The sequence below is a fragment of the Panthera pardus genome, unplaced genomic scaffold (assembly GCF_024362965.1).
Source record: "Panthera pardus isolate Hobbes unplaced genomic scaffold, ASM2436296v1 HiC_scaffold_18, whole genome shotgun sequence".
NCBI classification, from domain to species: domain Eukaryota; kingdom Metazoa; phylum Chordata; class Mammalia; order Carnivora; family Felidae; genus Panthera; species Panthera pardus.
The window spans coordinates 27,635,793-27,661,310 of NW_026526743.1; the positions used below are offsets into that span (position 1 = coordinate 27,635,793).

The 25,518-nt window shown below is 48.5% G+C and overlaps 1 protein-coding gene across 3 annotated transcripts in view; it reads right to left on the bottom strand.

Annotated features, from left to right (window-relative positions):
- Window positions 1-25,518, bottom strand: part of ZNF423 (zinc finger protein 423) — a 333,279-nt gene that overhangs the window by 108,238 nt on the left and 199,523 nt on the right. For all 3 annotated transcript variants that reach the window (XM_053906076.1, XM_019456005.2, XM_053906078.1), the window contains one exon: window positions 21,301-21,385. In XM_053906076.1, coding sequence (XP_053762051.1) covers window positions 21,301-21,385 — 85 coding nt within the window. The remainder of the gene's footprint in view (window positions 1-21,300; window positions 21,386-25,518) is intronic.

Sequence of the window (25,518 nt, forward strand, 5' to 3'; positions counted from 1 at the left end):
TCAGCTTCCTGATGAGCTAAATGCATCAGGTGGTCCAGAAGCTTCCAGCTCTGACCCCTTCTGAGCTTCTGCAGAGTAACAGCAAGATCCCCCTAGACACCATTCCTAACAAAGAGGGAATTCCGTTCGCCCTCCTAAAACAGAACTGAGCCTGCCCCCACTCCTTCCTGGTCCCAGAGCAGACCCTCATGGACCAGGAAAGAACAGACCCACTGGCTCACCCCAGGAAGGTGGTGGGACCACCAAAGGGAAGGGACCACAGACCCTCCCTCGGGACAAGGATGAGATTTTTAAATAAGTGAAGCCCTCTGCTCAGCACCAAGCCTGGAAGCTGGGAGCTGGGGCCAAGTGCCTTCCTGCAGACACACACTCGTTAATAAATTGCCATATATCATATCCTGCAAAATAGGGTTCCTGTAGGGCCAGGGTGGCCGCTGGGGGGAGGGGCCGCTGATAGGCTGCAGAAACCAAACTCAGAATTGACCGAAAAGTGTCAGTTTTTAGCTCACTGCTTCACACAAGCCCACCTGGCTGTGAAGCAAAGCAGAGATACGCTAATAACAAAACCTCCAAAGCTGCCTCACGCCAAAACCACGAGGAGCGGATTCTCCCGAAAGGTGTTTCCTCAGCCTCCACCCAGTGATGGAATAGATCAGAGAAAACACTGGCAGAATGTGGAGCCGGTGTCATTACCGACCGTGAGGAATGTGAGCAGGGGCCGAATGGGGTCTGAGCGGGGGAGGGGAGGGCTGCCGTCACAGCCAGGGGTTGGGTGCCAGGGCACTGGCATGATTGTCACAGCAGCTATGAAAATGGTGGGGGAAACCAAGCAGCTTTTACCCAAGTTGTAAACAGAATGAAAATTACAAATAGTTAAATGTGAGTAACACTTCCTAGAGAAAGTCCCTTCATTCGGGGGGCAGAATAGAGCAACATAAGGCCCTCTTTGAGAGCATGGGTAACACTCAACACCACCACGTCAAGGGGGGTCATGGTGGGGGGACAGGCACAGAAGGAGCCTGAGTCCATGGGGTAATCAGGAAGAAATGAGACCGGACCGAGAGAAGCTGGCTGAGGGGGAAGGGGTGGCATCATGTCAAGCACATGGCTAGAATCCCGTAACTGCTTGCTGCGGGGCGGAGGGAAAGAGAAGGGGTAAAATATATAGTCGCAAGCAGAGCCGATGTGCAAAATGTATTGACAGCTGGTGCACAGGGGCCCCACCAAACTGCGTCATTCCTGGTGTCACCTGGTGGCCCCTGATGGACCAGGAGTTACCTTCTTGTGCACTGGATCCAGAGGAGGGGTCCAGACACAGGGAGAGGATCTGTGGGCAGGGGACTCATGGCAGAAACTCTTGCCAGATGGTTAGGAACATTTCAGTATTTTAACAAACCGCCCGGTGCTATCGGCACATGGCCGCTAAATATCGACTTGCTACCGAGGGTCCTGACACAGGTTGATTTATAGGCCCCCCGGTGCCCTCAACAGCCCCCTCTTCTCTCCCCATGCCAGCAGACTGCAGGGTTTCAGACAGAGCCCTGGCCCTGGGGCCACAGGCCACAGGCTCCCAAAGGCCCAGCTCCAAGATTCCTGCCAGGCTCCTGGGCCCACCACCAGCAGAGGCAGTGTAGACCAGAACTCCCCAGACTTCTCTGAGGATACAAATCCCGGGGGGGTTGGAGAGATGCTCCTTGTCGACTACAGACTTCCAGGCCCCTCCCCTAGGAATTCTCACTCATGTGTTGAGTGAGTGGAGTAATGAGGGGAGATGGAACTTGAGTGTGCACCGGTCTGGTCTGCACTCACCCCAGCTTTTGGCCATCTGTGTGACATTGGGCAAGTGTCTGCCCCTCTCTGAGCCTCAGCTTCCTGATGAGTTAAATGTGCCGGGTGGTCCAGAGGCTTCCAGGTGAGAAAAGGGTGAGGAATATGCTCTAGCTACCTTTTTATTCATCTGTTCATCTATTTGGAGGAGCAATGCTCCCGCCATCCCAGAGTCAAGATTCCCCAAGCCCCTAAGCAGACAAGCAGAGATTGCGCAAATTCTGCTAGCACCGTTCGAACCCGAGCAGGGCCCAGGCAGCGGAGGCCTGCAGTGGGTGCAGGCTGCCAAGAGGTGACCGGAAGACAGAGCTGAACTGCCCCAGGAGCAGGAGACAGAGGCAGGTATCTGAAACCGGATGTGGATCCTGATTCTGCAGATAAAAGTCCCAAAATGTTTTACACTGAGATGCTAATTTTTTTTTTTTTTTTTTTTTTTTTTTTTTGTAAAACAAATCTTCAAGGCACATGCTGAGATAGTTGAAGCTCTTCGTGTAGGCTACAGCTGAGGGGGGTGTGTGTGCATATCTGTCTGTGGGTTTTTAAGGAGGATACCCCTTATTAGAAATCTTTCATGAAAAGCTCACCAGGTGAAGTGCTTCTGCGGCTCGCATACATGTGAAAGGTGCCTTTCGTGGCTCACTGCAGCCCTACGTGTAGTGAACAGGCCACAGAACTCCGAGTCTGTGGACATAGCAAGATAAACTGGGCCTGCGTGGACCTTGACCTCAACCTCAGAATCAATGACAGATGTTACCAATGGAAACATTTTTCCCCCTAAAACTACAGGTCTTTTACAGTATGTGTTAGCATTTGGTAGGAATCCAACCCTAACCGAGACTGTGGGTACAGATTATCAAAACCGAAGTGGCTGCAGGGAAACCAGGTTTGTACTATGGTTTCTTGCATTTCCACCAGCCCCTAAAACTTTAAAAGAGCAGCCCATGAAATCTGCTTCCCAGAGAGGAAGGCTTGGGCAGCAGGGCTATTTCAGTCACTGAAAGAAAGAATAATTCTGCATCCTAAGAGGTCCGTAATTAATTCACACATTTAGCTGTTAGGTCCAGAAACATGTTTGTGTTGACAATTTGCATTTGATGCTTTGAAAACAATCTGTCATGTTTTTATTTACCTCCTTATCCCAGAGACACCACCACTTTCCAATATCCATCCAAGTGTTACGATTCCACTACAGTTTCCCGAGACCCTGCCCGTGGCAATGAGGGAGGGGACCCAGAATCCCCACGTGGGAAAAGTGGGGTTTGTGCAAGAGCTGTCCTCCTCTGAAGGGATGAGACAACCTGATGGCCAGTCAAATCTTGGTCTGCCCCCTCCCAATTCCCATGCCAGCTTCTGGCCTTCAGTACACTGATTTGACATCATTCTTCCAGCCGACCTCTCCAGCACCAGACCGCTGTGTCCCTCCTTCACACTGAAGAATCAATACTACTCACAGTACCCCTAGCTGATATGTCAGGTAGGGCCCCACCCTGGCTTGTTGACATCATCAGCCCCTATGAGGATAAATCCAGAGTGAGAAGGATCACTGGAGGGGAGAAAACAAAAAGCAAGGCTAGAAGCAAGGACAAGGCATCGTTAGTATCAACTTTTACATTGCCAGGCTTGGTTGATGTCACCAACGGGTGAGTCAGGGTCTCACAGAGCCACTGTTCTCTCCCCTTGCAAAGAAGAGGAGGGGAGGGAAGGAGGAGGGTCCTCAGAATGGTCCTGACCCAGGTCTGGACTACAAGTCTAAGCTCCAATATCCCCACAAGCCCTTGGACCCAAATAGTATAGAAGTTGCTCGGGAATAAAGCAACTCCAAGTCCCTGAGACCCCTTAGACACCCATTCAGCTTACAGATTTCTCCCCTGGGCATAATTTTCCCTATTCCTCTAGCTAAGTACAACTAAAAACCATGGACATTATAGATGAAAGAAACATAAGAAGATTCTGAAAAGTGGAGAGAAAATGGCGGAATGGCCAGGGACCTTGGGACTCAAGAAATGACATGGCAGTACAGACCCTGGGTTTTCCTTTTGCCTCATACAGCTCAGATTGGAGCTGAAGATGCTGGAAACCAGGAAAAGCTAACAGGTGAGATTTTAAAAGCCCCAAGGAAAGCCTGCTCTCTTCAGCCAAAGGACAAGAAAAGAGACAGCCTGACAAGACAGAAGACTTTGAGACAATAGCAGCTTTGCTCAAGCCAAACCCCAGAGAAAATGCTGTGCCCCCTCGTTCCAGCAGAGGCTGAATGGGGCACCCAGACTTCCATGTTCCCAAGGCTATAACAAGGCACCCAATACCCGCTCCCTACTCCATGTGGAAATGGTGTCAGAGAAAGCCCAGTAGGGAGTGAGGACCTTCAACTTACTGGGCAATAACATAGCTCTCCCCAAGGTGTCAGGAGAGACCATCTGGGGAGGTGGCCTCCCACCCACACCCAGTAGTAGCAAGGCGTCCCTACTCATCTGCCCAGTGTCAGTGGAGGCCATGTGGGGAACAGGAACAAGACACTCCTCTTACCAGTCAGAGAGATATCAGTGAAGATGTGGTAGGAAGACAAAACTAGAACTCTTTCCACTTCAATCAAAAATCATCCATCCCACCAAGAACCAGAAAGATCTCAAACTGAATGCAAAAAGATAATCCACTCATGCCAAGCCCAAGGTGACAGAGATGTCAGAATTATCTGTCAAGGACTCTAAAGGAGCCATCATAAAATACTTCAACCGTTATGGACACATGTTTAACAAATGGAAAAAGAGAAAACCTCAGCAAAGAAATAAAAGATATAAAAAAGCTCTAAATGGAACTTCTAGAAATAAAAAAGTAAACAAAACTTTAAAACTAAGCAATGATGGGCTCAACAGCAGAAAGAAAAAGATGGTGGAAAGAATCAGTGCACTGGAAGATACAACAATAAAAATGACTTAATCTGAACAAAAGAGAAAAAACAGGTTAAGAAGAACAGTGCCTCCGGGGTTGGTGAGACTTTAACATTCACGTGATCAGAGTCCTGGAAAGACAGGAGAAAAAGGACAGGCTAGAAAAGTTCTAAAAAATAAAAGGCAAAAGAAAAATTTTGAGAGCAGTGGGAGAAAAATGGCACCTTACCAGAGTGAAAAACTAATTCAAATGGCAGTGGATTTCCCCTCAGAAACCAAGGAGACCAGAAGAAAGTGGCACAAGAAGTATGAAAGAAAAGAAATGGCAACCTAGAACCTATATCCAGTGAAAATATCCCTCAGGAATGAAGGGGAAATCAACATCCTTGGATGAAAAAGACAAAGAGAATTTGTCACCAGAAGACCTACCCTAAAAGAATGATCAAAGGAACGTCTCTAAACAGAAAGAAAATGATAAAAGAAGGAATCTTAGAAGATTAAGAAGAAAAAAAAGAAAATACGGTAAATACAATAGTTTTTCTACCCCTCTGCGTTTTCTAAATTGTTTGATGGTTGATACAAAAATTTCACACTGATGTGGTTCTAAATATGTATAAAAGTTGGGGCACCAAAGGTGGCTCACTTAGTTAAGCTACTGACTCTTGATTTCAGCTCAGGTCATGATCTCACAGTTGTGGATTCAGGCCCACACTGGGCTCTATGCTAACTGTAGAGCCTGCATGGAATTCTCTCTCTCCCTCTCTCTCTCTCTCTCTCTCTCTCTCTCTCTCTCTCTCTCTCTGTCCCTTCCACAATTGTGCATTCTCCCTCCCTTCCTCCCCCCCAAAATAAATAAACTTTATATATATATGACATATTTAAAACAATTAGATTTTATAAATGAGGGAGAATAAAGGAAGGTAAGGTTTCTACACTTCACTCAAACTGGTAAAATGATGACACCGGAAGATTTTGAAATGTATATTTAATGTAATATCTAAATAATCACTTTAAAAGCTGTACAAAGAGAAACAATACAGATAAACCAAAATGAAATTCTTAGAAATGTTCGAGTAACCCACAGAAAGTTAGGGAAAAGAAAACAGAAATAAAAAAAAAAAAACAGAACCAACAGAAAACAAAATACAGAATGGCAGACTTAAGCCCTAACATATCAGTTACATTCAATATAAATGGTGTAAATACAAATTAAAAGACAGAGATTGGCAGAATGGAGTGGTGAAGGCAAGGGAGAATGATCCACCTATATTCTCTCTATAAGAAATTCACTTAAAATGTAACCACATTGGCATATTAAAAGTAAAAGTATAAAATAAGATATATCTTGCAAACATTAATCAAAAGAAAGCAGAAGGTGTAATATTAGATAAAGCAGGCTTTAGAGAAAAAAATTATGAAATAGACAAGAAAGAAGTTGATCAACCAAGAAGACATAGCAATCGTAAATGTGTAGGCACCAAACAATAGAGCTGCGAAATATATGAAGCAAAAGCTAATAGAACTGAAAGAAGAAACAGACACATCCACAATTATAGTAGAACATTTTAACACCTTTCTCTCAATGATTGATAAATCAATTAGAGAGAAAATCAGCAGGGACTTAGAAGAATTCAACAACACCATCAACCAACAAAGTCTACTTGACGTTGATTGAACATATCACCCCAAAAGAGCAGAATATACATTCTTTTCAAATGCCTGGAGAACATATACCAATATGGGCCATATCATGTGTCATAAAACAAATCTCAGCAAATTTAAAAGAATTGACATTTGAAGTCATACACGGTGCTTCTTCCAATCACAATGGAATCAAACTAGTTATTAACAAAAAAGAAAAGAGAAAAACCTCCAAACACTTGAAAACTAAACAAAGCACTTCTAAACAATGAGTCAAAGATGAAGCACAAAGGAAACATTTTATAAAATATAATGAACTAAATGAAAATAAAACTACAGCATATCAAAACTTGTGGAACACAGCTAAATCAATGCTAAGAGGAAAATTTATAACACTAACTATATACATTAGCAAAAAGTTTCAAGGGGCGCCTGGGTGGCTCAGTTGGTTAAGCATCCAACTTCGACTCAGGTCACGATCTCAGTTTGTGAGTTCAAACCCCACATCGGGCTCTGTGCTGACAGCTCAGAGCCTGGAACCTGTTTCAGATTCTGTGTCTCCCTCTCTCTCTGCCCCTCCCCCACTCACGCGCGCACGCTCTCTCTCTCTCACTCTCTCTCTCTCTCTCTCTCTCTCTCAAAGATAAACATTATAAAATTTTTTTTTAAAAAAAGAAAAAAGTTTCAAATCAGTCATTAAGCTTCCACCTCAAAGACTCAGAAAAACAGCAGCAAGATAACCCAAAGCAAGCAGAGAGGAGGAAAAAAATAAAGATAAGAGCAGATCATTAAATTGAAAACAGAAAACCAATACTGAAAATCCATTTTTAAAAGTTGGTTCTTTGAGGGGTGCTTGGGTGGCTCATTAAGTTAAGCATTCAACTCTTGATTTCGGCTCAGGTCATGATCTTGCAATCATGGGATCGAGCCCTGCATCAGGCTCTGTGCTGAGTGTGGAGACTGTTTGATCTCTCTCCCTCTCTCTCTCTGCCCCTTCCCCTCTTACTGTCTCTCTATAAATAAACAAATAAATAAATAAACATAACAAAAAATTTTTAAGTTGGTTCTTTGAAGAGATCAATAAAATGGACAAATCTCTAATAAGACTGACAGAGAAAAAAAGTGGGAAGGCGGAAGTTCCCAATATCAGAAACGAACCTGAGGATATCACTATAGACCCTACAGACATCAAAAGAATAAAAAGAGAATATTGCTGTGAAAACTATGCACACATAAATTTGACAAATTACATGAAACAAACCAATTCCTTGCAAAACACAGCCTCTTACAACTCAACCAACATGAAATACACAATTTGAACAGTCCTAAAACTATCAAGGAAATCAAATTCATAATTAAAAACTCCCTAAAAGGAATTCTCCAAACCCAGGTTATTTTACTGGAGTATTCTAACAAATGTTTCAATAAGAATAAACACCAATTATACATAATTTCTTTCAAACTATAGAAGAACCACTTCTCAAACTTATTTTATCAAGTTAATATTGCCCAATATGAAAATCAGTCAGATAGGTCAAAACAAAACTGCAGGCCAATGACCCTTACAAATACAGGCAAAAATATATACATTTAATGAAATATTAGCAAAGAGAATTGAGCAATATTTAAAAAGAATTGTACACTATGGCCAATTGGGGTGTATATCAAGGATGCAAGACTATCTCAATATTCAAAAATCAATATAATCCACTATATTAACAGAAGAAGAAAAATCACATTATCATATAAATAGATTCAGTTTTTTAAAAAAACATGGATTTATTTGATAAAATCCAAAACCCATCCATGATAAAACCTCTTAAAAAAAAAAAAAAGAAAGAAATAGAGGGGTAGTTCCTCAACTTGACAGAGTTATCTACAAAAAACCTGCATCTACTATTACACCTAATGATAAAAGACTGAATGTTTTCTCCCTAAATTCAGAAACAAGATAAGGATATCCACTATCACCACTCTTATTCTGCACAATTCTGGAAGTTCTAACCAGAGCAAAAACAAGAAAAGGAAATAAAAGGAACATAGACAGAAATAAAACTGCCTTTATTTGCAGATGACTGGATTGTCTATATAGAAAATTCCATGGAATCTACAAAAATTAAAAAAAAAAACTTCTACAACTGAGTTGAGCAAAGTCAAACAGTACAAAAATCAACATTCAAAAGCTAACTATATTTCTATATACTAGGACACCAATATTAAAAATGAAATCCCATTTATAATCACTAAAAAAAAGAAATATTTAGATGTAAATCTATCAAAATATGGACAGGACTAGCATGTTATAAGCTACAAAAGAGCAATAAAAGAAACTAAAGAAGATCTAAGTACATTGAGAGATATACCATGTTCATGGATTGAAACCCTCAACATAGTAGATGTCAATTCTCCCCAAATCAATATGCAGGTTTACACAATTCTTTTTAAAATTATAGCAAGAGTTTTTGCATGTGTAGATAAGATTATTCTAAAATTTATGTGGAAAGACAAAGGACCTAGGATACCTAAACAATTTTGAAAAAGGATGATAAAATAGAAGGACTCAGTCTATCTGAGTTTAAAACTTATATAGCTACAGTAATCAAGACTATGTTATATGACAGAGGGATAGACACATAGATCAATGGAACCCAGAAATAGATCCCACACAATATGCCTTTTCAACAAATGATGCAAGAGCAGTTGGACATTTGGAGGGTGGGGAGTAGGAAGAGGAGGAGGAGGAGAAGAAGCTCAACCCAAGACTCACAGCTTATGTAAACACGAACTCAAAACAGATCTTAGACTTAAATGCGAAATGTAAAATTATAAAAGTTTTTTGGAAAAAAATAGGCAAAATATCTTTGGGATCTAGGGTTAGGCAAAGAGTTCTTAAACTGGGCACCAAAGGCATGAGCCATATAAGGAAAAAATGATAAACTAACACTTTACCAAATTTTAATCTTTTACCCTGCAAAATACTCTGTCAAGAAGTCTGTCAAGAAGATGAAAAGACAAGCCTCAGACTGAGAGGAAGTATTTGCAAACCATGTAACCAACAAAGGACTAGTATCTAGAATATATAACGTACTCTCAAAACTTAACAGTAAAAAAGCAAACAGTCCAATTAGAAAATAGGCAAAATATATGAAGAAGCATTTCATCAAAAAGGATAAACAAATGGCAAATAAGCCCATGAAAAGAAGTTCAACATCATTAGCCATTAGGGAGATGTAAATTAAAACCACAATAAGATACCACTACAAATCTATCAGATTGGCTAAAATATAAAATAATGCCGAACCAAATGCTGGCAAGGATGAAGAGAAACTGGATGTCTCGTAGGTTGCTGATAGGAATGTAAAATAACACAGCCACCCTAGGAAACAGTTTGGCAGTTTCTTTAAAAGTCAAACATGCAGGGCATCTGGGTGGCTCAGTCAGTTGAGCATCTGACTCTTGATTTCAGCTCAAGTCATGATCTCAGGGTCATGAGATCAAGCCCTGCATTGGGTTCTGTGCTGAGCATGGAGCCTGCTTAAGATTCGTTCTCTCTCCCCCTCCCTCCCTCCCTCCCCCTCCCCCCCCCCCTCTCTCTCTCTCTCTGCCCCCCCCCCCCGCCCCCCACTGCACAGGCTCTCTTGCTTTCTCAAAAAAAAAAATTTTTTTTAAGGGGCGCCTGGGTGGCTCAGTCGGTTAAGCGTCCGACTTCAGCTCAGGTCACGATCTCGCAGTCCGTGAGTTCGAGCCCCGCATCGCGCTCTGGGCTGATGGCTCGGAGCCTGGAGCCTGCTTCTGATTCTGTGTCTCCCTCTCTCTCTGCCCCTCCCCCGTTCATGCTCTGTCTCTCTCTGTCTCAAAAATAAATAAACATTAAAAAAATTTTAAAAAAATTGTTTTAATAAAAAATTTAAATTTAATTAATTAATTAGTTAAAATGAAATACTTTTAAAAAGTCAAACATGCAAGTGCTATAGACCAGCACCTGCATGCCTGGGCATTTATCCCAAAGGTAATGAAAACTTATGTACAATTCCATTCCTATAACAGTCTTGCAATGTCAAAACTACAGAAACGGGGAACAGATTAGTGGTTTCCAGGGGCTGAGAAAGGGGCTGGGGCAGAACAGAAGTGGCTATGGCTATAAAAAGGCAGCATGAAGGTGTCGGTGGTGATGGGAACCCTCTGTAGCCTGAATGCATCTATCTCAATATCCTGGTTGTGATACAGACTCTCCTTTTGCAAACTATTACCCTTGGGGGAAACTGGGTAGAAGGTACAGGAGATCTCTCTGTGAATCTCCACATCAATCTACAATTAACTCAAAAGGAAAAGTTTAACTTTTTAAGTTAAAAACTCTTTAAAGGATGAAGAAAGAACCATGAAGAGCTTTAAAAGAAGAGAAGGTGGGTGGGAGCACCATGTTCCCCAAGCTAACGCGCTTGAAGCATGGGGAGTGTGGGGAAGGAATAGGGTTGCCACGTAAAATGAGGTATGGCCAGTCACATTTAAATGTCAAATAAACAACAAATAATTTTTTAGTATAAGTATGCCCCATGCAATACTGGAGCCACACTTGGACTAAAAAATTACATGTTCTCTATTTGGAATTCAAATTTAACAAGCCATTCTGTGTTTTTATTTGCAAAATCTGGAAACCCAGTGAGGGAGGGATAGGACACAGGCATCTGGCAGGGTGGGCACAGGGAGTTGTAAAAGAAAGACTGTAGGAGAGAGGTCAGAGGGCAAGCAAAGGGATGCCAGGGACCATAGACACCACAGGCCGGGCAATGCCTTAGGGGCAGGGGAGGCAGAAGTTAGCTCGGAAGGGCCCCCAGCTGCTGGGTTTATGGGCTCCTGCTGGCAAAGTGACCCTCTGTGTGCGGCCCACACAAAATCCAGAAAGAGGCCAAAAGAAAGAACGTTTGAGTCTCCAGGTGCTGTTCCAGGCTGGAGGGAGTCTGATGGCGTATCCAAGAAGGGGCCTCTAAGAGGCACTGGGGGCTCCTCTCACCATGACGTGGTCCTAACCCCTTAAAATCTCCCCTTCCTCTAGGGGACAGACAGGCAGACCAGCGGGCCCCAGCGTGTAGGCCAACGGACTATCACACCTCTGACAGGAGCCAACGCTCTCTAAGCACTCAGCTCGCAGCTCAGAAGTCACCTCCTAGCCAGGCTACCGCCAACCGGGTGTTTTTACCCGGCTCCCACGCACACCACGACTCTCCCTATGTTCCTCATGGAACCTATTACAACTTGAAATAGCCAGGATTTCTTATCTGTTTGCTTCTTTAACACCCATCTGCTCCCCACTAGCTCCAGGACCACAGGACTTTGTTTTGCTTGCTGTGACATCCATGCTTAGTGCATAGCATGCAGATGGAGCTCAAGCAAGAAAAAAAGGGCTGAATGAATGAAGGAGTAAATGAATAAATCATTCCGACTGGAGCTACTCCTTTGGGATCTATCCTGCAGGCACAGCCCCTTAGAGCTTGACAAAGGCAGAGAACCAGTCTTCCTCTTCCAGGAAGCCCTCAGCAGCATCCTCTGAGCTGCCATGGGCCAGCACCTAGGATGTAGGCCACAGAGTGGCTGTTTATCCTTTCTAAACAAGGGCTCTAGTATGATCTTCATTATCTTGAGCATTATCTTTAATGAGTCCCTGCCACAGGGACTACTAATAATATCAATAATATTAATGTTAATAGTTACCACTTACTGAGAACCTACATGTGCCAGGGAGTGTGCCAGGCACTTTTCATATATTTTAACTCATTTAATCCTCCAAAAAGTCCCCCAAAAGTAGGGGTTGTGACCCTTTCTTTTTGTGCCGTCCCCTTCTTGTAGAAATAGATACCTCCTTTCTTTTCAAGAATACCCTCCCTGCTCCCATTCTTGGGGCTCAGGGGGCTGACACTGACCCACCCCAGCGCCCAGGAAGGGCAGGTGGGGCTAGCCTGAACGATCAACTACCCCCTCTCCCGGGCTACAGCAATTAGTTCATGGGCAGCTTCATGACCCTCAGGAGGCAGTCAGCCTTGGTCCTGCCTGAGACCTTTTCTGCTGATGAGGAAGCACATGCCCCTCTCTGCTGGGACTGCTGGACCAGGAGCTGCTGGCTGTCATCATGCACCAGGGGATGAAGGCAACAAAGAGGAAGCAGAGCTGAGAGACAGAGAGACTGGTGATGACTTTATTGCAACCCCTGGATCCAGCCATGCCTGAAGGCTCTCACCCAAGGTATCCTGGGACTTGTCAGTTACATGAGCCAAAAATTCTCTTTTTTATGTGTTAGTCAGTATGAGCTGGGTCTGACTTGTCACTGAATGAGTCCTGTCTAAACTACTGCATATCATTAGGATGTGGTTATTTTATAGACAAGCAGCTGAAGCATACAGAGGCAGATAACCGTTAGCTATGAGCTGGGAGTGCTCTTAACCACTGATTGACCGTAGAGTTCTATACTCTGAGTGTGTGTGCATGCTCCCACCTGCGTACTCTGTCTCTCATTATTATTCACAGCTACAGCAGATTGAGCAAACAGTTGGTGCTTAATACAGATCGACTGGATAAACTAAAATCAATAACTTCCAAAAGGAGTTTTTGTTTAGCAAATGCTGCCGTCAGTGACTTCGGGTTCTCACTCCGAGTCAGGCTCACAGTACACTGTGTACCTTCGTGGAACCACTTCCCATCTCCCCACACCCCTTCCCCAGGCAGATGAGCTGGAAACCAGAACAGGCTGATCAGCCAGCGAGGGCCACCCCGACTCCCTCAGGAGAGGGGTCTACAGTCAGAAGAGGAGGTCTCCCACTCCCTCCCTACTGGGCCCCAGAGACACATGACGAAGGGGGTCCAGTGTGAGGCTCTAGCACCTACTGGGAGCTCAGGGCAGAGGAGGCCAAGCCCTGGGGCCACACTGGCCACGGGGACACTTGTTTTCTGCCATCACTTCAGTAAGTCTCAGCCAAAATCAGATGGAAGGGAAATCGCTCATGTATCAGCTGCTCCCACACAGCCAAATGACCATAAAGGGCATTCAGTAAAGTCCACCCAACAGTACAGGCCACCAAGCCCATGGCAACGGAGAGCAAGAAGAGAAGGCCGTGCTTGCGGGCTGGTCCACACAAGATGGTGCCCGCGCCCTGGTCCCTGGCCTGGCTGCATTGGTATCTCCTCTCCATCCTTCCTCCTCCTCTCCCCGGTGGTGCTCTCCCGTTAGCCTAGAAACGTACTCTGGTCTCTCCCTCTTAAAAATGAATGCAAAAGCTTCCTGGGATCCTCGGATCCCTCTAGCTCCTGCTTCTCACCCTCCCTTCCGAGCCTGGAGCCTGGCAAGTCGAGGCTACACTGCTGGTCTCCCCTGTCCCCGTAACTCATTCCTCCATCTGATTCCATTGACCCTGCTCTTGCCCAGGACGGTCCAGCAGACCCTCTTCAGCCTCTCTGTGGCTTTTCGCACTGCTGCCCAGAAGCACTGTGCCATCTTGGCGTCAATGACGCCACGCTCCTCCCAGCTGCCTTCAGCAGATATGCTGATGCTTCCAGATCCCTTCTCCAGCCCAGGCCTCTTTCGTGAGCCCTCGGCCCACGTGGCCAACTGCCGGCCAGACGGCAGCCCACAGATCACCTGTGAGCCTCTCGTGCAAGGTCACATAACGCATGAACTTGAGCCCACCAAGTGTGATGAACATTCAGGTATAGGAGTTCAGAGGATTCCAGGCCCTGGAATCACACTGCCTGTGTTCAAATCCCCCCTCTGCAACTTACTGACAACAGACAAGTCCCCTGAATCCCCCATGTAAAAAAGGGGAGAGACAGCAGTGCCCCCTCCTCAGCTGTAGGGGTGGGTGTGATAGCAGGTGTAGATATTGTTAGCTGGACCTGGTACTCAGTAAGCCTCACCTCTACGATCGTTATTGGGGCCATCTTCTTTGCCAGTCCCACAGCAGCTAGCTATTCCCCAGGCACAGTCTCATCTTCTACCTGCCACCCAAAACCTGATCCCTTGAGAACTTAAAGTCAGTCCGAACTTCTCCCCTTCCCATAGCCATTCAAATTTGCCCAATCCTGCTAGCTTTGCCTCTTAAATGTTTCTCGAACCACACCCTCCTAACCAACGCCTTCATCGTCTCTCACCGACTCCACTGCACTATCTTTTCTATGATCCACCCACCTCCTACCTCATGATTTTTCCTGAAACAACACTGCATTGTCTACAATTTCCCAACATACCACATGGATCTCTTCTCTATGGATTGGCCTATGCTGTTTTCTCTGTCTGGAATGCCCCTTTCCCCTTACTTCCCAACTTCTTAGGTGTCACCTCCTCCAGGAAGTTTTGCTGGATACCCAGATTGAACAGCACACACTTGTCCTTTGCGTTTCCGTATCTCACACTTGTGACATTACATAGAACTTTTCCTTTTGGGTTATTAACTCCCCAACTGGATGAGAGGAGAGGTTCCTCACCAAACCCCCCAAGGATCTCAATCATGTTTACTGAACTGAGGTTATTATCAGAGGAAGCCCCACCTAAAGAGCCTTTCCCTGTCTTTAAAAAAAAAAGGGGGGGGGGCGCCTGGGTGGCTCAGTTGGTTAAGCGTCCGACTTCAGCTCAGGTCACGATCTCGCGGTCCGTGAGTTCGAGCCCCGCGTCGGGCTCTGGGCTGATGGCTCAGAGCCTGGAGCCTGCTTCTGATTCTGTGTCTTCCTCTCTCTCTGCCCCTCCCCCGTTCATGCTCTGTCTCTCTCTGTCCCAAAAATAAATAAAACATTAAAAAAAAAAAATTTTTTTTTTAAAAAAAGGCAAGAAATCTATGAAAACGAAACATTTCAGCTATTTTAAAATCCAGAAGCGATGGGTCCTTTGTAAACCAAAGTGCTTGATCAACAGCTTCCTTAAACCAACCACTGAGGTTCAAAGTGAGGGAAACTGAGTCCTCTCACCCTTAGGGGCTGCTAAGGGGATTGCGCGAAGCTAAAAATTAAAAAGGATGGGATGATAACCTGTCCGTATAGGCTTGCTATTCTGACAGAACAGTTCCAGAACTTGAAATGTAATCTCCTGTGGGGAAAGGAAGACATTTTTAACACGTATTAAGGTTAGACAGGTGTTTTAAGTCTGGCATTACCAGATCAAAAGCACCACGGAAGAGCCTAACACAGCCCTGTTCAGCAACATGTGTTCACGGTACACGGCGAACAGGAACCCCTTCTCCTCGTCCTTTTCATATGTTTTTCTCTTCAGTTATATTTGAGAGGTTTTGTATTTCCCTGGTGTGAGGGCGACACACTGATTTCCACCCCAGACCTTCCTTCACCTCCTAAACACAGGTCTTCACTTGGGTCCTGGGCATGCAAGCAGCCACAGAAAGAGTAAGTACCTGGTCTGCAAGGTGGCTTTTTCAATATGTCTTCAAGGATATGCTTCTTAAAGACTTAGAAGACAGAAGTCCCCCGCCCCCCCCTCCCCACACACACACTCCAGATGGACCAGGGCTTATCCTGCCACAGCAAGGGGAAGGGCTAGGGAGGGGACGATAGACAAGGACCCCAGCCCAGCATGTTGGGGGGTATGTTAAAGGCTTAAGCAGGAGGTGGGAGAGGCTGATCTTCCAGATGTACCCCCGTCCCATTTCTTCACCCCTCGATAGCAAAGCTCAGCCCCTCCAGAGGTACCCAGGGAACAGGGCTGACGTGACCAGGAAAACAACGTCCCCAGAATGCCTAATGCCCCACTGGGCCCCAGGCTCTGGCCTGGCTGCCTGCCAGAGGGTCCACAACCACTTTCCAAGGACATAGAGGGTGAATGTTCCTGTCAAGGTTCCCTGAGGACTGTCCCTTCCCAGCGCTGACCCTCCCACAGGGACCCATGATGCCCCGGATAAGGACACAAGGGCCTAGAGGCTGAGTCACTCCGTTAGGGCCGACCTGGGTCAGAGCAAGTTCGTTATTTCAAGGACAAGTTCTCAGACCCCTTATCCAGCCACACCCGGCAGGAACCGAGAGGAGAGACACCCACAGGCAGTTGAGAAGAGGGCAGGCCTGCCCTGGCAAATCAGCTTCCTTGGTGTCTGAGGCCTCAGGTGCCCCAGGAGGGCTACGCAAGCTTTGTGCACACATGTTCAACTTACAGAGGAAGACGCTCCTCCCTTCCCAGCCACTGGAAAGGGCCCCTGTCTTTGGGCCAGGCCACAGGAAGCCCAAGGCGGGGGGCCTCCTACAGAGCCATTTTCAGGGAGGGGGGTCACCCTTCCAGATGTGGGGGCAGTGGATGGTGGGCAAGGGCAGCAGGGCTGGGCCAGGTCGTCTCTACAGGAGGCCGCAGAACAGGGCTGTGGCCTGCTCCAAGTTTTTGTTGTGCCTGCTGGGAGAGGGGGCGTCTAAAACCATTTCAAAACCTGGAGGAAGCCCAGTGAAGGGGGCCTCATTCCCTGTGGGGAGGGGGGGGGATTTCAAAGGGGACCCTGCTGCTGAAAAGGTTTCAAAAAACCCTTGCCTTTCTATCAGCTCCAAATCACTCCCTCGCCAGCAGCAGCCAGGAGAGGGTGCCGGGAAAATGTTTCCAAGGAGATGTGTCCCTGAGTCATCATAACTGCCAGGGTCTGGAGGCTGCAAAGCCACGAAGAGGCCCCCCGCTATAAAAAGGCCGTTTAGCATCCCCCCAGGGGGAGGTCTCCAATAGTCAGGGTCCCCGGGGAGGCCGGCCTCAGACCCCCCCCAGTGCCCCGAGTTTATGAGAAGGCCGCCAAGCTGAACAGTGCGACTTCTACCCGCCAAGTCCCCTTGGTGCCACGAAGGGGGGCTTTTATCCCCACCAGCTCCAGGCATCCACTCTGGCCTTGGGATATTTAGCAGGGGAAGCTGTCCACAGGGACACTGGGCCCCAACAGTTTTGACCGGGACTTCGCAGCCAGCCCCAGCTGGGGCTCTGGTACCTACCACTCTTCCACTCATATTTCCCACGGTTGCCCTCTGGCACCTTCCCCAAGTCACCAAGGCCAACCAGGCCCACAGCACAGACCAAATCGAAGTTCCTTCACCTCCTTCCTCTTTTTTCTCCCAGCCTCATCCCCTCACCTCTGGACCAGACCAGGCGGGTCTCTCTTCTCTTCCATCTTCTTCCTCCTCAACACTGCAGCCAGATTAATCTCCCTAAAGCACTCAGTGACATCCAGGCCATTCTCTGCCCTAAAACCTTCAATGGCTCCCTAGTGCCTAAGCCCAATGTTGCACATTCAGGTGCCCACAGGGATGAGGCTGGGGACACAAATGAACAAAGCACCCTAAAATATAATAAAGATGGGTGGGACCATGGTGCCTGGAAACACACAAACCCAGCTGCTGCTGAGCTCGTCAGCTGTGCCACATGGGAATTCAGGGCCCTGGCTGCCACCTCTTCTGGTCTTCCAAGAGAAGCCCAATAAAACATCAGCCAACGGACCCCCAGACTTGGACCCTGGCCCTCAGGGTCAAGTCTAAACCCAGATCCCTTAACTTGGCATTCAAGGCCCTCTCTGGCTTGGCCCCAAGCTACCTCCCTACCCTCACTGCTCACAATGCTACCACATGCGATGCCTCCATCCCAGCCAGGTTGAGCTCCTCCAACCCTCAAACCCCCTCCTCTGCTTCTGCCTCTGAGCCTTGTTCACCCCACAGTCGTCCCACAGACACTGCTCTCCACCTTCTGGGTCCAACAGCTCATCCTTCAAGGACCTCCTTCTGCTGAGCCCTCCAAGGCCCTTGTCCTCTGGTGACTGTCCTTCCTTGTCAAGGCTGTTCCCTCTGCCAGGGACAGGCCTGCCATGGAGAAAACTCCTCTTCATCCTGTGACACCCAGGCCATTCTGACAGGCCTCTTTGGATCCAGCAGTCCTTGGTCTCTGTTCTCAGTTCTCATCAACCTCCCTGCACCTGGATGCCTTCAGCTTCCCCTGCGGGTAGGGGACCCAAGGGCAGTGCTGGGTCTCTCCCACCACAGACCCTGGCAGGGAACCACACACAGCAGAGAGAGCCCAGCTGTATTCAGACCCTGGTTCTGCTGCTTCCTGCCTGGAAGAATTCGGATAAGTCATTAAAGCTCCTCTATGAGATGAAGGATGAATACCTACACAGAGTGCCTGCCACACGGTGTGGCTCAGTGCATGGTGGCTGCTCTAGTGCTCTCGTCCAGGAGACCCCCCCTTCGCTGCGTGATGCGTGTGCTGCGGGGTCTCCCACGGGGTGCTGTAAGGCCTCTGCGGATGGGGACCCTGTCCCCTGCTCCCTCTACCACCTGAGGCACCGCCCCAGCACTCGACACGCAGTAGGTGCTCAGTAGTCAGTATTCTCTGATAGATGGGGGTGATGAGGCCAGGGGAGGGCAAGCCGGTGGGGAGGGCAGGTTAGAGCAAGAGGAGGTGCCGCCCCGCCAGAGGCAGGTCTCGCATCAGGGTCCCCAGCCCATGTGGTCCTGCACGATGATACTGTTCGTTGCGTGAACATGTCACTTGGGACTCCCATGCTCGGAGACCAACAGCTCCTTGCTGCTTGCTCCCCACATGTCCTGGGAACCAGGCCAGCTCGCAGCGCTGCAGAGTCAGGCTCGGGTGAGGGGCCCTGTCCAGCCACCAGATGGGACTGCCTCTCTCCGGAGCCTGGCCCTCCGCTCACACAAAGGCCCAGATGCCCCTCAACCCCCCCCTTTCCACTGCCCACCTTCTAGTTAGAAGCACCCCCCCCCCTCACCTTCCACCTGAGGACACACAGCTTCCGGGCTCAGCACAGAAGGAAAGGTGGAGGGTGGGGGGAGCACCTTTGAAATCACTGTGGTCCAATTAGCCAGGCTCTCGCCCTTCGTGCTTACAAACAGGCACACACATTAACACCTGCTACAAAGGCAAACATTTTTAGATATCTTCATCTTTACCTCCTTGACACTCCCATGAAAGCGCTCTCAGCAGCCAGTGACTGACAGGCTAGTTTCCTTCTTCTACTTCGGCAGGGGGCTTTCAAAGAGAAGAAATTAAAAAGCCACCAATCTCCCTGTCAGGCTGAACTCCCAGGGCCTCACCTGCCCTTCGTCAGCTCCTGGTGTCCCCTCACCACTGGGAGAGCCCCGCCACGCACACAGTCAGGGCCAATGTCTTCAGGGGAACCACCCTGAATCACTGGGACACTGGATCCTCACGCCCACAGAGCTCACCAAGGCTGCAGCTAGCTAGGATGGCTGCGGCATCCTCTCCCTGAGCACAGCTTCACTAAAGAAGCATCTCAACAACGGTCCTTGTTGCAGAGAACGTGGATGGTGGCACGGCTGTGCAGAATTCTCACATTGCCCGCGGGAGCATAATTTCATACGACTACCTGTATCGACTGAAGGTGAACCTACTCGTATTCCATGACCCACCAATTCCACTACCAACATTCCCATTAAAATCATATGCACGTGTTCACCAAAACCCATAGACCAACAATGCCCATAGCAGCACATTATCCGAAACAACTCCAAAATGAAAATGACCAAGATGCCCATCAAAAACAGAATAGACAAGGGGTGCCTGGGTGGCTCGGTCGGTTAAGCGTCCAACTCTTGATTTTGGCTTAGGTCACGATCTCACAGTTGTAGGATCGAGCCGTGCGTCGGGCTCCATTCTGGGCGTGGAACCTGCGTGGGATTCTCTGTCTCCCTCTCCCTCTGTCCCTCCCCTGTTCATGCTCATGCACGCATGCTCTTGTTCGATCTCAAAAAGAAAAGAAAGAAGAAAAAAAAGAGTAGAACAGACAAGATAAATGGTGATGTGTTCACACAACAGAATATCATACACCAGTGAGAAGGGGCGATGTCCGACCACAGGCACTAACGTGAATGAAGGAAAGGCACCCAACACAAAAGAGCAGAGACTGTATGCTCTCATTTATAGAAAGTGCAAAATGGGCAAAAAAAGCCTTATGCCAGCGACATCAGGATGGTGACATTTCATTGCTGGGGGGAGGGGCTGGAGGGGCCAGGAGGGGACTTCTGGGATGCAGAAATGGTCGGCTTCCTCGGCTAGGTGTTGATTACACAGTTGCACTCGGTTCCTGGGAATTCATTGAGTAGCACAGTTAATGGGTGTTTTTGAATGCATGCAATTAAGAGTTTTGTAAAACAGTACTCGGTCCACAAGACTATAATAAAAAAATGTTAGAGGAAGTGAAGGGTCAGGATGCCCAACACACGCTTGAAGCCTCACTGCTCAGACTGCAAGGGTCTTGGAGAAGGTGATCATACTTCCACCAAAGACCCAGGGCATCAGCATTCCAGAAGCTCCCGAAGCCCTCACTGCCAAATCCTCCACCCACCCTGGGCCAGCTCCACGCTCACCAGAAATCCAGCCGTGCTCCCTCTGACACGTAGGGCATCCCCGGCTGCTGGCAAGACAGCACCCATCCAACGGAAGGCACGTAAGACCTCACAATCACAACTTCCCCTCCCCACCTCGGACCAAGAGGGAACAACACGAAGGCACTTTGAAAGTTCCCCTTCCAGAAAGGCTGAATTTTCCAAAGTCCAAAACCACTTGAAGAAGAATAGGAAAAGTAGTGAAATACCTTTGTAAGCATTCTGTTTTGACAACGTGCCTGAGGAATTCACCACGTTTAGTGGGGAAATGTGAGCAGTTAAATCTATTCAATGTCATGACATATAAAATTGAAGCATAATTGCCCCTGAGTGCTTGACAACTGGAAAGCACTTCGTTTCAGAAATGGAGGGAAATTTATGCTGGGAAATGGAAGAGATTGTCAAAAGTTTGATTGTAATGTGAGTAGAGCTCCAGCTCTTACATTTTACTCCCATTTGAAATGTCTCGGAAACAGCAGCAGTGACTCCATCTTTTGCCCTAAAAGCAGCAAAATGATGATTGGAACCACAAATTTCAAAGCCCGATGAGTGGCCCCAGCATGGGTGGGAGGAAACGCTCTCTTACCAATCATGTGGTTGGCAACATGGATTTGGATCTCTCTCTCGTTCTCAAAGGTCATCTGGCACTTGATGCACTGGTATGTCTTTTTCTGTTTGGAAGCCAAAAAGAAAGGAATTAGATAGTCAGGAAGTGGAAAAGAGCAGAAAGCAAAAGTGCCTGGAGGTCCTCACTCAAGACTTGCCAGAATGGCTCTGGTCCCCTCCCAGGTCTCTTCTGGCCATTGTCTCCTCACCTGCCTCCAAATCCAGCTCTCCAGCCTGGGGCAGGGGACTAGGCTGCATTCCAAAGGAGGTGCTCCTCTGTTACATCTGGGGAAATTGCCATGATGGGAGTCACCATCCCAAGGTGAGAGCACACAGTATAACCATGGAAAAGAAGTTGAAGGAGGCTGCCCTTCTAGGAGCATGCTCAAATCCATCCATCCATCCATCCATCCACCCATCATCCATCCATCTACCTGCTTACTGTCTACACACACACACACACACACACACACACACACACACACACCCATCCGTCTACCCATCAATCCATCTAGCTATGTTATCAGCCATCCAGGTAATACACACCTACCCATCCACCTATTCATTCATCCACCCTCCATTTATCCATCCTCTGTCTACTCATCCTTCTGTCTTCTCCTACATCCATCTACCAGTCCAACCATACATCTATCTTTCCACCCATCCAACTACTCTATCTCTTTACATAAGAGATAAGGGCCATGTGGCCGAGCAGGGGATACTGTTCCTGCCAGTCCTGGTGCTTACAAGTAACTGAAGAATTCCTCACTAGGCACACAAGGTTGCTGGTGATCTTACAGCTGGCTTCCACGCACAGGAAGCTAATACCAGCTGCCTTTAGGAGGTAGAAGGAGGAAAATGGAGATCATCAGAAGCTTCAGAGCTTCTTGAAGACCCACTCCAAAGAATCTTCTCAACAACTAAGCCTAGGTGGGTGATTGTGAAAACAGCCCCCTCTGGACAGGGGTGGTATTGCCTGTGTGGGGGAAAGTCTGTGGCTGTGAGTTTTTATGAAGAGGGCAGGGTCGTATTGGGATCCAAAATATCCAAGCTTTTTGAAGACCACTGCAGCTCAGGGATGAAGGGACCTCCCCTGACCTCTGGAAAAGGGGGCAGGGCTTTGGATTTCTTGGTGGAACACTCGGGCCAGACCCTCAAACATGCAGCCAGGATAAACCACCAGGGGGCTCAACTGCCTCAGTTCCCAGGGTGGCTCTGACCACATCTGCAGTTTCCCTCAAGGGCCTGGTCCCACCTCCAGGCCTTTGCCCACACTGTCTCCTCCACTCGGAGTACCCTTTCCATCCTGAGGACTCTGTTCAAATGTCACCTCTGCTGAGAGGCCTCCTCTTCCCACCCCAGCATGAGTTCAGGGGCTCCCCAGGCCCCCAAGCTTATGCTTAAAGCATCTACTTAATCAGCACATGGATTCGTCGTGGCTAATTGACTTGTTTGCTCCCCCACTGCATCGTGAGCACCCAGAGGGCCAGGATGCGCTTTGTCCACCTGTGAGGTCCCACGGCCAGCAGAGACTAAGTACATGGAAAGCATTTGTTGAACAAATGAGCCAAGTTGCAAATGTTATCTTGCAAAGCACTTTACTAGGGCAGGAGGAGCAAAGAGAACCAAAGATGCCTTCTGTATCCTGGATCCTCACCACCCAGCACAGGACCTGGCCCAGAAGGAGTGCCTAATAATGACTTAACTTTTATTACAATTGTTATTGCTGCTGAGCAAATGCTTGTTGAACGAATCAATGAGGAAACAGCTGTCCTAGCTGGTGCTGGGAGCTTTGGTTCCAGAGGCAGGGTCCCCCCTCAGGTTCCAGAACCCACTCTGATAAGACCAGGGCCCTTTCCCCCAGTGTTTCAGAAAACCTAGGGGTTCAGAACAGTGGCCCAGAGGCAGGCATTCTGCAGGGAAATGCCCAAGAAGTAGGGCGTGAGGCGGGGGGTCAGACAGAGCTGGGGTTTCTGGCCTCACAACAGACAGAGGAGAAATTTAGGCTAGAAGAGACTGTGGGGACTGAGGCCTTCTGGGGGTACACAGTCCCAAAGCCCCCATCTCAGCTCAACTCCACGTCCGTGCTCATGGAGAGCAATGATCTTGGGTCTTCCATTGTCAGAATCATTCATTCCTTCCCACATGTGTCCCCTGCCCTCTTGCCATCACATAGGAAGGGAAAGAAGAAGGAAGAAGTCAATTCAAGAACAAAGCACACCCCAGGAAGCTCCATACCAAGGACGCTCAGGGCAGGCCTGCTGGATGGAAGGCTGTGGAGGCCACAGCCATGGCCAGTCCAGACCAGTGCAGAGGACTATCCATGATCAAAGTGATTTTGATTGTTCCTCCTAGGAGCAGGTGAATGAAGTGGGTTGCTGTGCTTGGAAAATAAATCACCAGGGGCTAGGCAGGATGAGAAGTTACCTCCAATACTCCTCCACCACATGGCCACCCCTCAGTGGCAGGAAAAAGACTGCCCGATAATAGGGCCCCTCCTGATGGGGAAAATGCTCCAGGGGATTCCCAAGGGAGGTGACATTGCTGACCACAAGAGCCTGGGTGCGCGCACACACACACACACACACACACACACACAGACTGCATGCACAGGCATGGACACGCCCATGAGGACACACACAGACATGCAAACAGACACATGTACACTCCCTTGTCGCAACTCACTGTCAACACACAAGACCCCCAACCCCCACCACACACACGGCAATCTGCTCCCTCTAACACAGACACACAGGTGCAACACCCTCAGAGCAGTGGAGGCATCCTCATGGACCACACATTCACACAGGTTGACGTATCCAAATTCATCCCGGGACATGAAGGCTTTCAGCTCTCACTGGATCCATCATGCCCGAATGTGCCCACAGCTGCACAAGTAGCTGTGACACAAGCACACGCACAGACCCCACCCCCAATACACACCCTTGGGGACACACGTGTAGACCTCCAAGTGCCCACATGTGCATCCACGCCTTGCCACACACATAGGTTCACCAGCACCAACATTCATTAAGCATGTGTATTATACCCAGAGCCCCCTCCTCCAAAAGACGGCCCTCCCAGCCTTGCATGCAAGGCCATGGGTGCCCAAGGCCCAGGGCAGCAGGCACCCGGCCAGCGCCATCTGGTCCTCCATGTTGGTGGAACATGAGTTCAGGCACAAGCAGGTGAGGGCTCTCTTACTCTGCCTCCCTCCCGCTACAACCTTGGCCAGACCTCGTCCTCACCCCAACACCTCCTCTTGGGCTGTCTCCCCTTCTCTGTCCCCCAAAGACCCCCTCCTCCTCTGGAGCTTCAGCCCCCACCAGGAGACATAATTACAGAAAGACAGAACTTGGCATTCAAAGCACCTGCTCTGCCATAAGCCCCTTCTCCAGGGTCCCTCCCATGGTTCTCCTGGGCCTGTGGCCAGGGCTGCCTGCCCCTGTGTGGCCCCCAGCAACCTCAGAGAGGAGCCCGGGGTGGAGAGAGAACACGCTTGAGACCAGCAGAGACAGGAGATGAGAAGCGAGGGAGAGACAGGAAAGACAGCCCATAGCTACTGAATTTCCACGATCATGACAGCAGCTCACATTTACTGAGCACCTACTATGTGCAGGCTCTGTTTATTCTGAAGACTCACAATTACTCTGTGAACCCCACTTTAAGGGTGGAGAAAGTGGAATTTGAAGAGGCCAAGCCACTTGGCCAGAGCCCCGCACTACTGGGCAAGGGGACTGGGGTTTGATGCCAGGAGGGCTGCCTCTGGAGCCCGTCTAAGCAGCCTTTCTCAGCCCCGTGTCCCAGAACACATTCGACAGTCCTGGGCCAGGGGACAGAGAGCTGGTGCGGCCTGGCCAAGGCCTCTAACCAGTGTGAGAGCACCCAGTCTGCCCCATCTGGCACTGTGAGGACCTGGGGAGTCAATGGAGGGCTGGTGTCTGCCCACAGTGGCCCAGAGTTGGGGTGATGTTGTTATTACCCATAAGCAGAGCATGGGCGGGGGGCGGGGGGAGGGAACCTCAATGCTTCACGCTCCAGCCAACAGCAGCCTCAGCCCCACAGGAACCCAGTCCTCCGAGAACTGGTTGCTATGGATACACTCCCGAGGGTCCCAGCCTGCCAGCCCCCAAGCCCTTGCATAGCCCCCAGAGTCTGCTCTTACATGCGTGAGTCCTGGGGGAGGGGGGGTGGGTGA